This window comes from Poecilia reticulata, chromosome 17 (assembly GCF_904066995.2).
Source record: "Poecilia reticulata chromosome 17, P_reticulata-male-v2, whole genome shotgun sequence".
Classification (NCBI taxonomy): domain Eukaryota; kingdom Metazoa; phylum Chordata; class Actinopteri; order Cyprinodontiformes; family Poeciliidae; genus Poecilia; species Poecilia reticulata.
Window position 1 is genome coordinate 31,030,812 of NC_088846.1, and position 17,446 is coordinate 31,048,257.

Below are 17,446 nucleotides of genomic sequence, written 5' to 3' on the forward strand. Positions count from 1 at the left end.
GCTTCCTCCTCTCATGGTCCAATCAGCAGTTTCCTCCTCTCATGGTCCAATCAGCAGCTTCCTCCTCTCATGGTCCAATCAGCAGTTTCCTCCTCTCATGGTCCAATCAGCAGCTTCCTCCTCTCATGGTCCAACCAGCAGCTTCCTCCTCTCTTCCAATCAGCAGCTTCCTCCTCTCATGGTCCAACCAGCAGCTTCCTCCTCTCGTCCAACCAGCAGCTTCCTCCTCTCATGGTCCAATCAGCAGCTTCCTCCTCTCATGGTCCAACCAGCAGCTTCCTCCTCTCATGATCCAACCAGCAGCTTCCTCCTCTCATGGTCCAATCAGCAGCTTCCTCCTCTCGTCCAATCAGCAGCTTCCTCCTCTCATGGTCCAACCAGCAGCTTCCTCCTCTCGTCCAACCAGCAGCTTCCTCCTCTCATGGTCCAACCAGCAGCTTCCTCCTCTCATGGTCCAATCAGCAGCTTCCTCCTCTCATGGTCCAATCAGCAGCTTCCTCCTCTCATGGTCCAACCAGCAGCTTCCTCCTCTCGTCCAATCAGCAGCTTCCTCCTCTCATGATCCAATCAGCAGCTTCCTCCTCTCATGGTCCAACCAGCAGCTTCCTCCTCTCGTCCAACCAGCAGCTTCCTCCTCTCATGGTCCAATCAGCAGCTTCCTCCTCTCATGGTCCAATCAGCAGCTTCCTCCTCTCATGGTCCAATCAGCAGCTTCCTCCTCTCATGGTCCAATCAGCAGCTTCCTCCTCTCATGGTCCAATCAGCAGCTTCCTCCTCTCATGGTCCAATCAGCATCTTCCTCCTCTCTGGGGGCTGCAGGGGCTGATGGGAGCTCTGGTTCCTCTGCTCTGATCTCTCAGCTCGTCCTTGTTTGGCCTCAGCTGCATCAGAGCCACTTCTCCCCAGGTTCACCAGAGGAAACTCCACTGCACACAATGCTTTTCCTCCCAGCTGCTGCTCTGTGCTGGCTGGGTTCAGGTGAGTGTTTCCACCAATCAGGAGCCAACAAAGCCCACCTGGAACAAACACTGTCACACTAACCTTCACCTGTCTGTCTGTGTCTCTACAGCGCTGGCTGCCATGGCAACACACCTGGTTCAGGACGATTTAAGTCGAACTGGAAGAGTTGACCATAGCATTTCCTTCAGCTGTGGAAGAACTGATCAGTGTGGTGGAAATGTTGTAGTCTGGTACCAGAAGAAAGAAACAGAAACGTTCAGAGCTATTCTCTACATCACCAGTGGTGGTAGAACAGAAAAGCCTTTCAATCATCCCCAACAAGACGATTTCTCTGCTGAAAATACTCAGAATGTCTGTTTGTTGAGGATCAATGCAGTGAAACTCACTCACTCAGCCTCCTACTACTGCGGCTGTAGGAAGTCTGGTTCCCACAGTGAGAAATGATTCCTTCAGTCTGAACAAAAACCTCCAGATGATCAGAAGAACAGACACTTCCAGGTGTAAGGCTCATTGATGTGGGACTTGCAGTTTTCTGGAAATCACCTCAAAGCATCAAACTGGGTTCAGGAACAGAGAGAAAACCACCAAAGCAGCTTTATGACATCATATCTCCTGAACGATGCGACATCGAGACACAAACTTTCACATGAATTTCCTGACACTCAAAATTTATTCTTTTCTTTCAGATCTGTTCCAGTTTTGTCATAAATCTTCTCTGCTGCAAATCAGGCATATTTTTACATCTCAGCTCACAGACAGAAAAAGGAACATGCATGAAACGAGGCTTGACTGTTCGCTGGTCCTTCCTGATGTCCGTGGTGAAGGAATCACATCGATAGTTCTTATATTTCCTGAGAGAGGAAACGGTTTGGAACCTAGTAAAGATGGTATTCAGTGTTCTTTTGTCATCAATTTTGACTAAATCTTTTGCATTTAATATTTGATTTTGAGAAAACTGAGTAGGACAGAAGTGTTCCTGTATTGGTTCTGATAAAAACGGTGTGAATGACGTCCGTAGCCTTTTCCTGAGATGTTCGCTGTCGCTCCAGAGCTGCGTTTCCCATCATGGAGGTTCTGGGTTCTGCTGACCGTCGCTGATTGATCAGCCGCCTCAGAGCTCCCTCTGGTGGTAGAAAACAGAATGACCACTTAGCAGCTCTTCTTCTTCAGATGTTTCTTGCTTATTGCTACATATTTGTCGGTGAGGTGCTGAGTCACTGTGTCTGGCTCTCAGTCACTTTGACATGAACGAAACACAGAAAGGTGAGTTCATGTAGAGCCCGCCCATCTCTTGTGTGAGCTCCCTCTTGTGACAGAATTGAGAATTACAATCATGAGTTGGGAGAGTTTCATGCTTCAGTCGTGAAGCTGGTCGGTGAGTAAACAGCAGCTTCAAACGGCGCTGCCTACAGCTCCCTCTGGTGGCGCATTGCAGAATGACCACACATCGTGGCTCCTTGTTTTAGTTCAGGTTATTTCATTTTTATCCTGTTTGGTATTTTAAAGCTTTTTCTGCTGTTTTACATGTTATTTTTTCACAATGCATGGAGAATGTTACATTAGCTCAACATGCTAGTGCTAGCTTAGATGCTGTTAGTATTTCAGCTAGCTTTAGCTGTTTAACTCATTCTAGCTTATAAATTGATGTGACTCATAGTTTAGCTTTGTAATCAGTTCTGCACCAGTTTCTAATACTCAATCATTTTAGGATTGACTGAAACCTTTCACTTCTCTCCAACATTTTTCTACATGTTTTGTGTACATTTGATACTTTTGACTTTGATACTTTCTTCCATTTCTGTAGTTGACTTCAGTTCTTCTGCAGTTTTCACCCAAAGCCTTCAGCAATCACACTGTGTTTCCTTCTCTCTACCTATAATAACTCAAGCTGTGTGCTAAAACTTGATCATGTCTCTTTGGGTCCAGAAATGATAACTTCAGTTTTCAGCATCTTCCTCCTCTCGTCCAATCAGCATCTTCCTCCTCTCGTCCAACCAGCAGCTTCCTCCTCTCGTCCAACCAGCAGCTTCCTCCTCTCATGGTCCAATCAGCAGCTTCCTCCTCTCATGGTCCAATCAGCATCTTCCTCCTCTCGTCCAATCAGCATCTTCCTCCTCTCGTCCAATCAGCAGCTTCCTCCTCTCGTCCAACCAGCAGCTTCCTCCTCTCATGGTCCAATCAGCAGCTTCCTCCTCTCATGGTCCAATCAGCAGCTTCCTCCTCTCATGGTCCAACCAGCAGCTTCCTCCTCTCATGGTCCAATCAGCAGCTTCCTCCTCTCATGGTCCAATCAGCAGCTTCCTCCTCTCTGGGGGCTGCAGGGGCTGATGGGAGCTCTGGTTCCTCTGCTCTGATCTCTCAGCTCGTCCTTGTTTGGCCTCAGCTGCATCAGAGCCACTTCTCCCCAGGTTCACCAGAGGAAACTCCACTGCACACAATGCTTTTCCTCCCAGCTGCTGCTCTGTGCTGGCTGGGTTCAGGTGAGTGTTTCCACCAATCAGGAGCCAACAAAGCCCACCTGGAACAAACACTGTCACACTAACCTTCACCTGTCTGTCTGTGTCTCTACAGCGCTGGCTGCCATGGCAACACACCTGGTTCAGGACCATCTGACTCTGACCAGGAGATCCGGGCAGAGCGTCTCCTTCAGCTGTGAGACTGGACAGTGTGGTGGTTATGTTGTAACCTGGTACCAGAAGAAAGAAACAGAAACATTCAGAGCTATTCTCTATATCACCATTGGTGGAAGTCCAGACAAACGTTTCAGTCATCCTCAGCAAGATGATTTCTCAGCTGAGAGAAATGAGAACAGCTGTTCATTGAAGATCAATAAAGTGAAACTGGATCATTCAGCCTCCTACTACTGCGGCTGCTGGAAGTCTGGTTCCCACAGTGAGAAATGATTCGTTCAGCCTGAACAAAAACCTCCAGATGATCAGATGTCAGTTTGTGACATAGAGAGCAGTAAACCACAGCCCAGGTTCACTGATTTCACCTCCATCTCACACAGAGACTCTCTGAGTTTTAGACTCTAATGTTTCATCATTTTGTTAGAATCCACTGAAGGTTTCTGGTATCTTTAGTGTTTATTTAGTTCTTTCTAAAGAATTGGATTATTGGAGGTGTAATTATTGACAAAAACTAATCAAATTTTGCAAGTGCTCCAGGTTTCCATGAAATTTTAGTATTTTAATGGTTTCAGAAAAGTCACAGCTGAAATAACCAACATCACCTCCTGGAAACCGTAAAATCCACTGACTCACCAACTTACTTTATCATGCAGACATGAAATTTGGAAAACTTGCAGAACTTCCCAGGAACTACAGAAAGTTTCCTCTACCATGCTCTAGATCAGTGGTTCTTAACCTTTTTTGAGGTACCGAACCCACCAGTTTCATGTGCGCATTCACTGAACCCTTCTGTAGTGATAAATAAAATATGATTTTTTTCCCCCAAATTCAAGACATAGGGGTGACCCAACTAGAGTCACCACAACTAGAGTCTAGTTGGGTCACCCCATGATCACCAAGTCTTCTAAAAAGGTAGAGTCTCTGAGATCAGTTCTTCAACATATAGTCAGTGTTTTCAGCAAAGTTGAGCTGACTGTCCAGGAACTGCCCCCGCGACCCGACCCCGGATAAGCGGAAGAAGATGGATGGATGGATGGACATTTGATGTTTTAGTGTCTTGGGAGTTCAGTGCCTGTTGGGACGTTCACTTCTTCTTGGATTTCTAATTGGCTCTGATCCCTTATTTTTGGCTACATGTTGAATTTTAGTCCTGCAACACCATCAAATCTGTTTCTGCTGTGAAAGACTGATATATCTTTGCTAATCAGACTACAAATAATAGTGGAACTTTGCTGGTGAAAATTGGGAGGTGGAGGGTTAATTATTATCTAAGAATAATTTTATAGTGAGGATCATCTCAAAGTCCCAGATGTCAGAGATTTTCCTCTTGCTGTCTCCATTTCAGACAATCAATCAAGTTTATTTGTGTAGCACATTTCAGCAACAATGCAGTTCAAAGAGATTTACATCATAAAATCACAAAAATATAATTATATAAAAAAAACATAATCTACTATTGAGAAAAGCAGTGACAGACATTACATTTTGATGATCATCATCAATACACATCAAATATGTTGGTCAATGTTCATTTTATTTTGGATACTGACGGCAAATATTCTGATAGGAGACCAAAAGGACAACAACCCATGATGCAGCGCGGCTCATCGCGTTTTATTTTGAAAACCGACAAGCAAAATGAAGCAGTCACGTGACCCATGTAATGCGAGGCATCGTTTATTGTCAGTCACGTGGTTTTCATCTAGCCGACACAAGCCTCGAAGCGGGGCTTCATCGGACACGCCCCCTTTTTACTCGGTACCTCGAAGCCTGGATTCAGGTGGACCATCACTAGCTACCGGTGCTGAGCCCTAGCCGACCGCTCTGCCAGCCTCCTGATTTGTGTACACATTAAATATTCACCATTTTCATCATCCTGGGTCTACCTGCGTTATCTTCTCACCACCAACCAGCAGCTTCCTCCTCTCATGGTCCAACCAGCATCTTCCTCCTCTCATGGCCCAATCAGCAGCTTCCTCCTCTCATGGTCCAATCATGGGTTCGATAGAACCCAGGTTAAGAACCACTGCTCTATGACAAACAGGAAGTCAGCCATCTTGGATTGCACTAGCTATATTAACCTAATTTTGTCCATTACAGCCTCTGCATTTTATCAAACTTCTAGAGTTTTTGATCAATTGGCTTGAAAATGGGTGAGTTTTATCCTAAGAAATGGGGGATATAAAGTTATCAAAATCCTGACATTTTGTGCTTATTGAAGAAACTTGGCCTGGATCCAAACTTTGACTACCAGCCAAAAAATAAAAGTTGTTATAACTCCTACAGAGATAGTGAGAGATGAAACCTGTTGTTCAAATGATCCCTAACAACAATAACTTAACTAGTTAGCATTTGTCACTAACTGGTCAAATGCTGACATAATCAAATCTGCCTCATTATAAAAGGAAGTTTAATGTTTTACTTTGAAAAGTCCATATTTGACTTCCTTTCCATTGTGAACATGAAACTGTAACCAGAGAGAGAAAACAAGTTGGTTTAACTTGTTCATTACTGAGAGTTTTCTACAGACAGAGAGGCTGAGCCGACTGGTGTTGGTCATTTATTACCATATTGGAAACGTTCTGATCAGTTATACTGGTCCAATAACCCATAATTTCACCAGATGGATCAGAATCAGGACACATTAATGCATTTTATTAAGGTTGTTGTTTCCAGGAGAGGATCAGAGCATCAGTGTTTCTGAATTCTTCTCCTCTAACAGCAGCAGCATCTTCCTCTGATCGTCCAATCAGCATTTTCCTCCTCTCATGGTCCAACCAGCAGCTTCCTCCTCTCATGGTCAAACCAGCAGCTTCCTCCTCTTGTCCAACCAGCAGCTTCCTCCTCTCGTCCAATCAGCAGCTTCCTCCTCTCATGGTCCAACCAGCAGCTTCCTCCTCTCATGGTCCAATCAGCAGCTTCCTCCTCTCTGGGGGCTGCAGGGGCTGATGGGAGCTCTGGTTCCTCTGCTCTGATCTCTCAGCTCGTCCTTGTTTGGCCTCAGCTGCATCAGAGCCACTTCTCCCCAGGTTCACCAGAGGAAACTCCACTGCACACAATGCTTTTCCTCCCAGCTGCTGCTCTGTGCTGGCTGGGTTCAGGTGAGTGTTTCCACCAATCAGGAGCCACAAAGCCCACCTGGAACAAACACTGTCACACTAACCTTCACCTGTCTGTCTGTGTCTCTACAGCGCTGGCTGCCATGGCAACACACCTGGTTCAGGACGATCTGACTCTGACCAGGAGATCCGGGCAGAGCGTCTCCTTCAGCTGTGGGACTGGACAGTGTGGCTCTAATCGTGTAACTTGGTACCAGAAGAAAGAAACAGAAACGTTCAGAGCTATTCTCTACATCACCAGTGGTGGTAGAACAAATAAACCTTTCAATCATCCCCAACAAGACGATTTCTCTGCTGAAAATACTCAGAATGTCTGTTTGTTGAGGATCAATGCAGTGAAACTCACTCACTCAGCCTCCTACTACTGCGGCTGTAGGAAGTCTGGTTCCCACAGTGAGAAATGATTCCTTCAGTCTGAACAAAAACCTCCAGATGATCAGAAGAACAGACACTTCCAGGTGTAAGGCTCATTGATGTGGGACTTGCAGTTTTCTGGAAATCACCTCAAAGCATCAAACTGGGTTCAGGAACAGAGAGAAAACCACCAAAGCAGCTTTATGACATCATATCTCCTGAACGATGCGACATCGAGACACAAACTTTCACATGAATTTCCTGACACTCAAAATTTATTCTTTTCTTTCAGATTTGTTCCAGTTTTGTCATAAATCTTCTCTGCTGCAAATCAGGCATATTTTTACATCTCAGCTCACAGACAGAAAAAGGAACATGCATGAAACGAGGCTTGACTGTTTGCTGGTCCTTCCTGATGTCCGTGGTGAAGGAATCACATCGATAGTTTTTATATTTCCTGAGAGGAAACAGTTTGGAACCTAGTAAAGATGGTATTCAGTGTTCTTTTGTCATCAAATTTGACTAAATCTTTTGCATTTAATATTTTATTTTGAGAAAACTGAGTAGGACAGAAGTGTTCCTGTATTGGTTCTGATAAAAACGGTGTGAATGACGTCCGTAGCCTTTTCCTGAGATGTTCGCTGTCGCTCCAGAGCTGCGTTTCCCATCATGGAGGTTCTGGGTTCTGCTGACCGTCGCTGATTGATCAGCCGCCTCAGAGCTCCCTCTGGTGGTAGAAAACAGAATGACCACTTAGCAGCTCCTCTTCTTCAGATGTTTCTTGCTTATTGCTACATATTTGTCGGTGAGGTGCTGAGTCACTGTGTCTGGCTCTCAGTCACTTTGACATGAACGAAACACAGAAAGGTGAGTTCATGTAGAGCCCGCCCATCTCTTGTGTGAGCTCCCTCTTGTGACAGAATTGAGAATTACAATCATGATTAAACAGCAGCTTCAAACAGCGCTGCCTACAGCTCCCTCTGGTGGCGCATTGCAGAATGACCACACATCGTGGCTCCTTGTTTTAGTTCAGGTTATTTCATTTTTATCCTGTTTGGTATTTTAAAGCTTTTTCTGCTGTTTGACATGTTATTTTTCACAATGCATGGAGAATGTTACATTAGCTCAACATGCTAGTGCTAGCTTAGATGCTGTTAGCATTTCAGCTAGCTTTAGCTGTTTAACTCATTCTAGCTTCTACACTGATGTGACTCATAGTTTAGCTTTGTAATCAGTTCTGCACCAGTTTATAAAACTCAATCATGTTAGGATTGACTGAAACCTTTCACTTCTCTCCAACATTTTTCTACATGTTTTGTGTACATTTGATACTTTTGACTTTGATACTTTCTTCCATTTCTGTAGTTGACTTCAGTTCTTCTGCAGTTTTCACCCAAAGCCTTCAGCCTTCAGCAATCACACTGTTTTCTACTTTCTACCTATAATAACTCAAGCTCTGTGCCAACACTTGATCTTGTCTCTTTAGGTACAGAAATGATAACTTCAGTTTTCAGCATCCTCCTCCCCTGGTCCAACCAGCAGCTTCCTCCTCTCATGGTCCAATCAGCATCTTCCTCCTCTCATGGTCCAATCAGCAGCTTCCTCCTCTCATGGTCCAATCAGCAGCTTCCTCCTCTCGTCCAATCAGCATCTTCCTCTCATGTCCAACCAGCAGCTTCCTCCTCTCATGGTCCAATCAGCAGCTTCCTCCTCTCTGGGGGCTGCAGGGGCTGATGGGAGCTCTGGTTCCTCTGCTCTGATCTCTCAGCTCGTCCTTGTTTGGCCTCAGCTGCATCAGAGCCACTTCTCCCCAGGTTCACCAGAGGAAACTCCACTGCACACAATGCTTTTCCTCCCAGCTGCTGCTCTGTGCTGGCTGGGTTCAGGTGAGTGTTTCCACCAATCAGGAGCCAACAAAGCCCACCTGGAACAAACACTGTCACACTAACCTTCACCTGTCTGTCTGTGTCTCTACAGCGCTGGCTGCCATGGCAACACACCTGGTTCAGGACGACCTGACTCTGACCAAAAAAGCTGGGCAGAGCGTCTCCTTCAGCTGTGGGACTGGACAGTGTGGCTCTAATCGTGTAACTTGGTACCAGAAGAAAGAAACAGAAACATTCAGAGCTATTCTCTATATCACCATTGGTGGAAGTCCAGACAAACGTTTCAGTCATCCTCAGCAAGATGATTTCTCAGCTGAGAGAAATGAGAACAGCTGTTCATTGAAGATCAATAAAGTGAAACTGGATCATTCAGCCTCCTACTACTGCGGCTGTGATTCTGGTTCCCACAGTGAGAAATGATTCGTTCAGCCTGAACAAAAACCTCCAGATGATCAGATGTCAGTTTGTGACATAGAGAGCAGTAAACCACAGCCCAGGTTCACTGATTTCACCTCCATCTCACACAGAGACTCTCTGAGTTTCTGGTTTCATTCATTATTATTTACAGACGTAATAAGTTTATAGTTTCTGTCATTTTAAAGTTAAGATTATGATTCTCCTTGAATCATAAATAATTTATTTGAATATCAAATTCATACAGCAGACAGTCGTCAGGTGAATCTCATGTAATCTGGACGTGTCAGAAACAGGAACCAATAGGAACAGATCTGGATTTATTCCCACTGGACTCAGAGATTAACAGAAATTATGACTTTTAAAGCAGCCATGCTGCATAATTAAATAATAAATAATAACTGAGATATATAATATCCTCACACAGCATCTGCTCAGTTTTTATCCATGAAGTATCAGATGTGTTATAACTCTATTATAAGACATGTTATAATTTATGTGCCACGTAACATTTTATAAAATAATGGGATGTCCATCTCATGATTAGCCTTTTGGGAAGTTTGTAAATGTTTGCAGCTGATTAAATTTCCTGTTTCTTCCTGTTTTGGGTGACAGAGTCAAAGACCAACCAGATGCAGACTTGGAGGCAGGAAGCCAACCTCAGAGTCTCTGCAGCTTTTAAATCCTCAGTCAGAAAATCATTTAAAGCTCCAGAAACACAACAAGCTGTTATCAGTTTAACCTGATGTTATTTCAGGACTGATGTTTGATATTCAGCCTCTGGGACATTTAAATGATCAGTTCTTCAGTTAACAGAATGAAATGTAGATGAACATTAACACATTTTAACAGACATTCAGACAGAATCACTGAACATGAAAGGCCCAAAGTCATAATCCTCTCATTTCACTCTTTATGTCTGAAGATAATAACTTTTCAATCTGGAACGACTCAGACGGAGAAAAAGGAACAATTAAAGGATTTAATGACAGGAAAGAGTAACAGTTCTTTGGGTCTCGGGCCTGACAGCTGATCTGAGCTGAGATTTGATGTGAACTCGATGAACATCCTGATAACTGATGGACGCTCTGCCCCGGGGCCCGACTGGTGGTGGAGGAGGTCAGGAAAGGGGCTATGCTGGAGAGACGAAGGATGTGAGAAGGGGAGGTGGTGGGATGAACGCAGCTGGGAACCGGCTGACGGCCTGGGTGTGGATCCTTTATGCAGAGCTTGATGGATGATCGGACCAGCGGAGATGAGCATGACGCCGATGGGCGAACGGAGGGGGCGGAGTCTTCCAGCGTGAACTTCCGCTATCAACTCATTAGTTTGGTTTCTGTCCAGTTTTAAAACATTATCCAGCCATGAACTGATTGTTGCATCTAATTAAATGCTTCAATGGGTTCAGATTCACCTGATGACATCATAATGTAGAGCTGTGAATCATCTATGTTAAAGATTTCAGAGAAGAAAGATGCTTCAGAGTTAGATGTTATCTTCATCGTTTCTCTTTGTAGGTTTAACAATAAACAAGTCAAGTTTCCCGCCATGATTCCTCAGACTTTGGATGAAGATTTATTTCACTTCTCAGTAGTGGAGAGATTTATTTTTACCAGACACAATAACCACTTAGGATTGTCCAACCAGCAGCTTCCTCCTCTCGTCCAACCAGCAGCTTCCTCCTCTCGTCCAACCAGCAGCTTCCTCCTCTCGTCCAACCAGCAGCTTCCTCCTCTCGTCCAACCAGCAGCTTCCTCCTCTCGTCCAACCAGCAGCTTCCTCCTCTCGTCCAACCAGCAGCTTCCTCCTCTCATGGTCCAATCAGCAGCTTCCTCCTCTCATGGTCCAATCAGCAGCTTCCTCCTCTCATGGTCCAATCAGCAGCTTCCTCCTCTCGTCCAATCAGCAGCTTCCTCCTCTCATGGTCCAATCAGCAGCTTCCTCCTCTCATGGTCCAACCAGCAGCTTCCTCCTCTCGTCCAACCAGCAGCTTCCTCCTCTCGTCCAACCAGCAGCTTCCTCCTCTCGTCCAATCAGCAGCTTCCTCCTCTCGTCCAACCAGCAGCTTCCTCCTCTCATGGTCCAACCAGCAGCTTCCTCCTCTCATGGTCCAACCAGCAGCTTCCTCCTCTCGTCCAATCAGCAGCTTCCTCCTCTCGTCCAACCAGCAGCTTCCTCCTCTCATGGTCCAATCAGCAGCTTCCTCCTCTCATGGTCCAATCAGCAGCTTCCTCCTCTCATGGTCCAACCAGCAGCTTCCTCCTCTCTGGGGGCTGCAGGGGCTGATGGGAGCTCTGGTTCCTCTGCTCTGATCTCTCAGCTCGTCCTTGTTTGGCCTCAGCTGCATCAGAGCCACTTCTCCCCAGGTTCACCAGAGGAAACTCCACTGCACACAATGCTTTTCCTCCCAGCTGCTGCTCTGTGCTGGCTGGGTTCAGGTGAGTGTTTCCACCAATCAGGAGCCAACAAAGCCCACCTGGAACAAACACTGTCACACTAACCTTCACCTGTCTGTCTGTGTCTCTACAGCGCTGGCTGCCATGGCAACACACCTGGTTCAGGACGACCTGACTCTGACCAGGAGATCCGGGCAGAGCGTCTCCTTCAGCTGTGGAGGAACTGATCAGTGTGGTGGTTATCCTGGTACCAGAAGAAAGAAACAGAGACATTCAGAGCTATTCTCTATATCTTCAGTGATGGTAGAACAGAAAAACCTTACAATCATCCTCAACAAGATGATTTCTCAGCTGAGAGAAATCAGGCCATCTGTTCATTGAAGATCAATAAAGTGAAACTGGATCATTCAGCCTCCTACTACTGCGGCTGCTGGAAGTCTGGTTCCCACAGTGAGAAATGATTCGTTCAGCCTGAACAAAAACCTCCAGATGATCAGATGTCAGTTTGTGACATAGAGAGCAGTAAACCACAGCCCAGGTTCACTGATTTCACCTCCATCTCACACAGAGACTCTCTGAGTTTTAGACTTTAATGTTTCATCATTTTGTTAGAATCCACTGAAGGTTTCTGGTATCTTTAGTGTTTATTTACTTCTATAAAAATGATTGAGTTATTGGAGGTGTAGTTATTGAGAAAAACTAATCAAATTTTGCAAGTGCATCAGGTTTCCATGAAATTTTAGTATTTTAATGGTTTCAGAAAATTCACAGCTGAAATAACCAACATCACCTCCTGGAAACTTTAAAATCCACTGACTCACCTAGATAACTTTATCATGCTGACATTAATCTGGAAAACTTGTTGAACTTCCCAAAAACAACAGAAAGTTTCCTCCACCACTGCTCTGTGACAAACAGGAAGTCGGCCATCTTGGATCGTACTAGCGATATTAAGCTAATTTTGTCCATTACAGCCTCTGCATTTTATGAAACTTCTAGAAGTTTTAATTGATTGGATTGAAAATTGGTGAGTTTTCTCCTCAGACATGGGCAGGGATGAAAGTAGTTTTAAATTCTTGGGGGTACTATGACAAAAAAATAAAATATATGTGTTCAGGGGGCAAATGTGGAGGCGGGCCGGATCCAGCCTGCGGGCCGTAGTTTGGGGACCCCTGGGTTAGGTGGTCCCCAAACTAAAGCTTTGGGTGCTTTGGAGTTTCTGTGCTGATTAAGATTTTTGTGAAGCGATAAAAGCTGGTAGCTCTTGAATTGCTACAAAATAAAGCTCTATTTCCTCCTTCAGCCCACTGGCTGCAGTGTTGACACCTTGAGATGCCATGAGACCTAAATCCTGAACATCATGTCATACAGGGACCTGACAGCCCGTATCAAAGGGCCCGGTACCCCAAACTCCCGGAGTACCCCCCACAGGGCCCCTCTAGGGACACGGTCGAACGCCTTCTCCAAGTCCACAAAACACATGTAGACTGGTTGGGCGAACTCCCAGAACCCTCCAGGACCTGCTGAGAGTGTAGAGCTGGTCCAGTGTTCCACGACCTGGACGAAAACCACACTGCTCTTCCTGAATCCGAGGTTCGACTATCTGACGGACCTTCCTCTCCAGGACCCCTGAATAGACCTTACCAGGGAGGCTTAAGAGTGTGACCCCCTTGTAATTGGAGCACACCCTCCGGTCCCCCTTTTTAAACAGAGGGACCACCACCCCTGTCTGCCAATCCAGGGGAACTGCCCCCGATGTCCATGCGATATTGCAGAGACGCGTTAGCCAACACAACCCCGCAACATCCAGAGCCTTAAGGAACTCTGGGCGGATCTCATCCACCCCCGGGGCCCTGCCACCAAGGAGCTTTTTGACCACCTCGGCGACCTCGTCCCCAGAGACTGGAGAGCCCAACCCAGAGTCCCCAGGTTCAGCTTCCTCAACAGAAGGCATGTTGGTGGGATTGAGGAGGTCTTCGAAGTATTCCGCCCACCGGCCCACAACATCCCGAGTTGAGGTCAGCAGCACACCATCCCCACTATAAACAGTGTTGGTGCTGCACTGCTTCCCCCTCCTGAGACGCCGGATGGTGGACCAGAATCACCTCGAAGCCGTACGGAAGTCTTTCTCCATGGCCTCTCCAAACGCCCGAGTTTTTGCCTGAGCGACAACCCGAGCCACATGCTGCTTCGCCCGCCAGTACCCATCAGCTGCTACTGGAGTCCCACAGGCCAAAAAGGCCCAATAGCACTCCTTCAGCTTGACAGCATCCCTCACCAAAGGTGTCCACCAAAGGGTTCGAGGGTTGCCGCCGCGACAGGTACCAACAACCTTGCGGCCGCAGCTCGGATAAGCCACCTCGGCAATGGAGGCACGACGGAACATGGTCCACTCAGACTCAATGTCCCCCACCTCCCCCGGGACGTGTTCAAAGTTCTGCCGGAGATGGGAGTTAAAGCTCCGTCTCACAGGGGACTCTGCCAGACGTTCCCAGCAGACCCTCACTATACGTTTGGGCCTGCCAGATCTGACCGGCTTCCTCCCCCACCACCGGAGCCAACTCGTCACCAGGTAGTGGTCAGTGGACAGCTCCGCACCTCTCTTCACCCGAGTGTCCACGACATACGGCCGCAAATCTGATGAGATGATGACAAAGTCAATCATCAAACTGCGGCTTAGGGCGTCCTGGTGCCAAGTGCACATATGGACGCCCTTATGCCTGAACATGGTGTTCATGATGGACAATCCGTGATGAGCACAGAAGTCCAACAACAGAACACCGCTTGGGTTCAGATCGGGGGGCCGTTCCTCCCACCCACGCCTCTCCAGGTCTCACTGTCATTGCCCACGTGAGCGTTGAAGTCCCCCAGTAGAACAAGGGAGTCCCCAGGAGGGACACTCTCCAGTACCCCCTCTAAGGACTCCAAGAAGGGTGGGTAATCTGAACTGCTGTTCAGCCCGTAAGCACAAACAACAGTCAGAACCCGTCCCCCCACCCATGGGTGGAGGGAGGCTACCCTCTCATTCACCATGGTAAACACGAACGTACAGGCAGCCAAATAGGGCAACAAGTGTGCCCACTCCTGCCTAGCGTATCTCACCGTGGGCAACTCCAGAGTGGAAGTACGTCCAGCCCCTCTCAAGGAGACTGGTTCCAGAACCAGAGCCATGTGTCGAGGTGAGGCCGACTATTTCTAGCCGGAACCTCTCAGCCTCACACACTAGCTCCGATTCCTTCCCCACCAGAGAGGTGACGTTCCACGTCCCAAGAGCCAGCTTCTGCAGCCGAGGATCAGCCCGCCAGGGTCCCCTCCCTTGGCTGCCGCCCATAGCACAATGCCCCCGACCCCTTTCGCCCCTCGGACAGGTTGTGAGCCCATCGGAAGGGGGACCCCCGTCTTCTCTTCGGGCTGAGCCCGGCTGGGCTCCGTGGATAAAAGCCCGGCCACCAGGCGCTCGCCATCGTGCCCCACCGCCAGGCCTGGCTCCAGAGTGGGGCCCCGGTGACCCGCGTCCGGGCGAGTGAACACCAGATCCAAAGTTTGTGTCCATCATAAGGGGTCTTCAGGCTGCGCTTTGTCTGGTTCCTCACCTAGGACCTGTCTGCCTTGGGTGACCCTACCAGGGGCATAAAGCCCCAGACAGCATAGCTCCTAGGATCATTGGGACACTCAAACCCCTCCACCGCGATAAGGTGGACGCCCAAGGAGAGGGCTATTTATATAAAAGTTACATACTGCAGCTTTAATTTCACTCAGGAGTGGACGAGTCAGGAGGGACGTGGGTTAGAGCTGCTGCTGACTCACTCATCTGTTAAATGGTAAAAGGCTCAGGGAACAAGTTATATATATGAATATTCTGTTTTTTTTCTCAATTCATTAAATGCTAATGAAATAGAGGCAAACAGTAGCGCTGTGTTGTTAGCAGCACAGCGCTGTTTGATGCTGTGCTGCTAACAGCGTCACTGTTAAGGTCAGGAACGAACCATTTAACCCAGATAGGGGGGGGTCAGGGCAAATATGGATGTGTTTTTTTTGGTCTGAGAGTGGGAACATTAAATTTTTACTGCTAAAAACAATCTTTAAAAATACAATATGATTAATTTTGTAATTTATAGGGTCAAGATTTTTATTTTTTTAATTCTATGAACAAAAAATTTATAATAAAATTGTGGAGGGCCCCCTGTTGGTCAGGGCCCCTAGAATTGTCATCTCTTTTCCTCCCTATACCGCGCCTCTGTTTATTACCATATTGGAAATGTTCTGATCAGTAATACTGGTCCAATAATTCAGAATGTCACCAGATGGATCAGAATTAGGACACATTAATTATACATTTTTATTAAGGTTGTTGTTTCCATGAGAGGATCAGTGTTCCTGAATTCACCTCCTCTGAGAGCAGCAGCATCTTCCTCCTCTCGTCCAACCAGCAGCTTCCTCCTCTCATCCAATCAGCAGCTTCCTCCTCTCGTCCAACCAGCAGCTTAGTCCTCTCGTCCAACCAGCAGCTTCCTCCTCTCGTCCAATCAGCATCTTCCTCCTCTCGTCCAACCAGCATCTTCCTCCTCTCATGGTCCAAACAGCATCTTCCTCCTCTCGTCCAATCAGCATCTTCCTCCTCTCGTCCAACCAGCATCTTCCTCCTCTCGTCCAACCAGCATCTTCCTCCTCTCATGGTCCAACCAGCAGCTTCCTCCTCTCGTCCAATCAGCATCTTCCTCCTCTCGTCCAACCAGCAGCTTCCTCCTCTCGTCCAACCAGCATCTTCCTCCTCTCGTCCAATCAGCATCTTCCTCCTCTCGTCCAATCAGCATCTTCCTCCTCTCGTCCAACCAGCAGCTTCCTCCTCTCGTCCAACCAGCATCTTCCTCCTCTCGTCCAATCAGCAGCTTCCTCCTCTCGTCCAACCAGCATCTTCCTCCTCTCGTCCAATCAGCAGCTTCCTCCTCTCGTCCAATCAGCATCTTCCTCCTCTCGTCCAATCAGCATCTTCCTCCTCTCGTCCAATCAGCATCTTCCTCCTCTCGTCCAACCAGCAGCTTCCTCCTCTCGTCCAACCAGCAGCTTCCTCCTCTCGTCCAACCAGCAGCTTCCTCCTCTCATGGTCCAATCAGCAGCTTCCTCCTCTCATGGTCCAATCAGCAGCTTCCTCCTCTCGTCCAATCAGCAGCTTCCTCCTCTCATGGTCCAACCAGCAGCTTCCTCCTCTCATGGTCCAATCAGCAGCTTCCTCCTCTCGTCCAACCAGCAGCTTCCTCCTCTCGTCCAATCAGCAGCTTCCTCCTCTCATGGTCCAATCAGCAGCTTCCTCCTCTCATGGTCCAACCAGCATCTTCCTCCTCTCGTACAACCAGCATCTTCCTCCTCTCGTACAACCAGCATCTTCCTCCTCTCGTACAACCAGCATCTTCCTCCTCTCGTCCAACCAGCATCTTCCTCCTCTCGTCCAACCAGCATCTTCCTCCTCTCGTCCAACCAGCATCTTCCTCCTCTCGTACAACCAGCATCTTCCTCCTCTCGTACAACCAGCATCTTCCTCCTCTCATGGTCCAACCAGCATCTTCCTCCTCTCGTACAACCAGCATCTTCCTCCTCTCGTCCAACCAGCATCTTCCTCCTCTCGTCCAACCAGCATCTTCCTCCTCTCGTCCAATCAGCATCTTCCTCCTCTCGTCCAATCAGCATCT

General features: G+C 47.4%; 1 protein-coding gene and 1 pseudogene across 2 annotated transcripts; both read left to right on the forward strand.

Annotated features, from left to right (window-relative positions):
* Positions 1–17: 17 nt before the first annotated feature.
* LOC145548138 (uncharacterized) lies at positions 18–1,779 on the forward strand. Its single transcript, XM_081598837.1, has 2 exons — positions 18–978; positions 1,070–1,779. The coding sequence occupies exons 1-2, from the start codon at positions 42–44 to the stop codon at positions 1,402–1,404; spliced, it is 1,272 nt and encodes a 423-aa protein (XP_081454963.1). The 5' UTR covers positions 18–41; the 3' UTR covers positions 1,405–1,779.
* Positions 1,780–10,442: 8,663 nt separating this feature from the next.
* Positions 10,443–12,220, forward strand: LOC145547976 (uncharacterized; annotated as a pseudogene). The gene is made up of 3 exons (XR_014084247.1): positions 10,443–10,571; positions 11,036–11,801; positions 11,893–12,220. The product of XR_014084247.1 is annotated as an uncharacterized LOC145547976 (transcript).
* Positions 12,221–17,446: the final 5,226 nt, after the last annotated feature.

What these genes read in the sequence shown, in the direction of transcription:
- LOC145548138 (XM_081598837.1), top strand. Translation starts at nt 42, where the DNA reads ATGGTCCAATCAGCAGCTTCCTCCTCTCATGGTCCAATCAGCAGTTTC. An exon ending in TCTGTGCTGGCTGGGTTCAG is followed by an intron (nt 979 to 1,069) that starts GTGAGTGTTTCC and finishes GTGTCTCTACAG; the next exon opens with CGCTGGCTGCCATGGCAACA.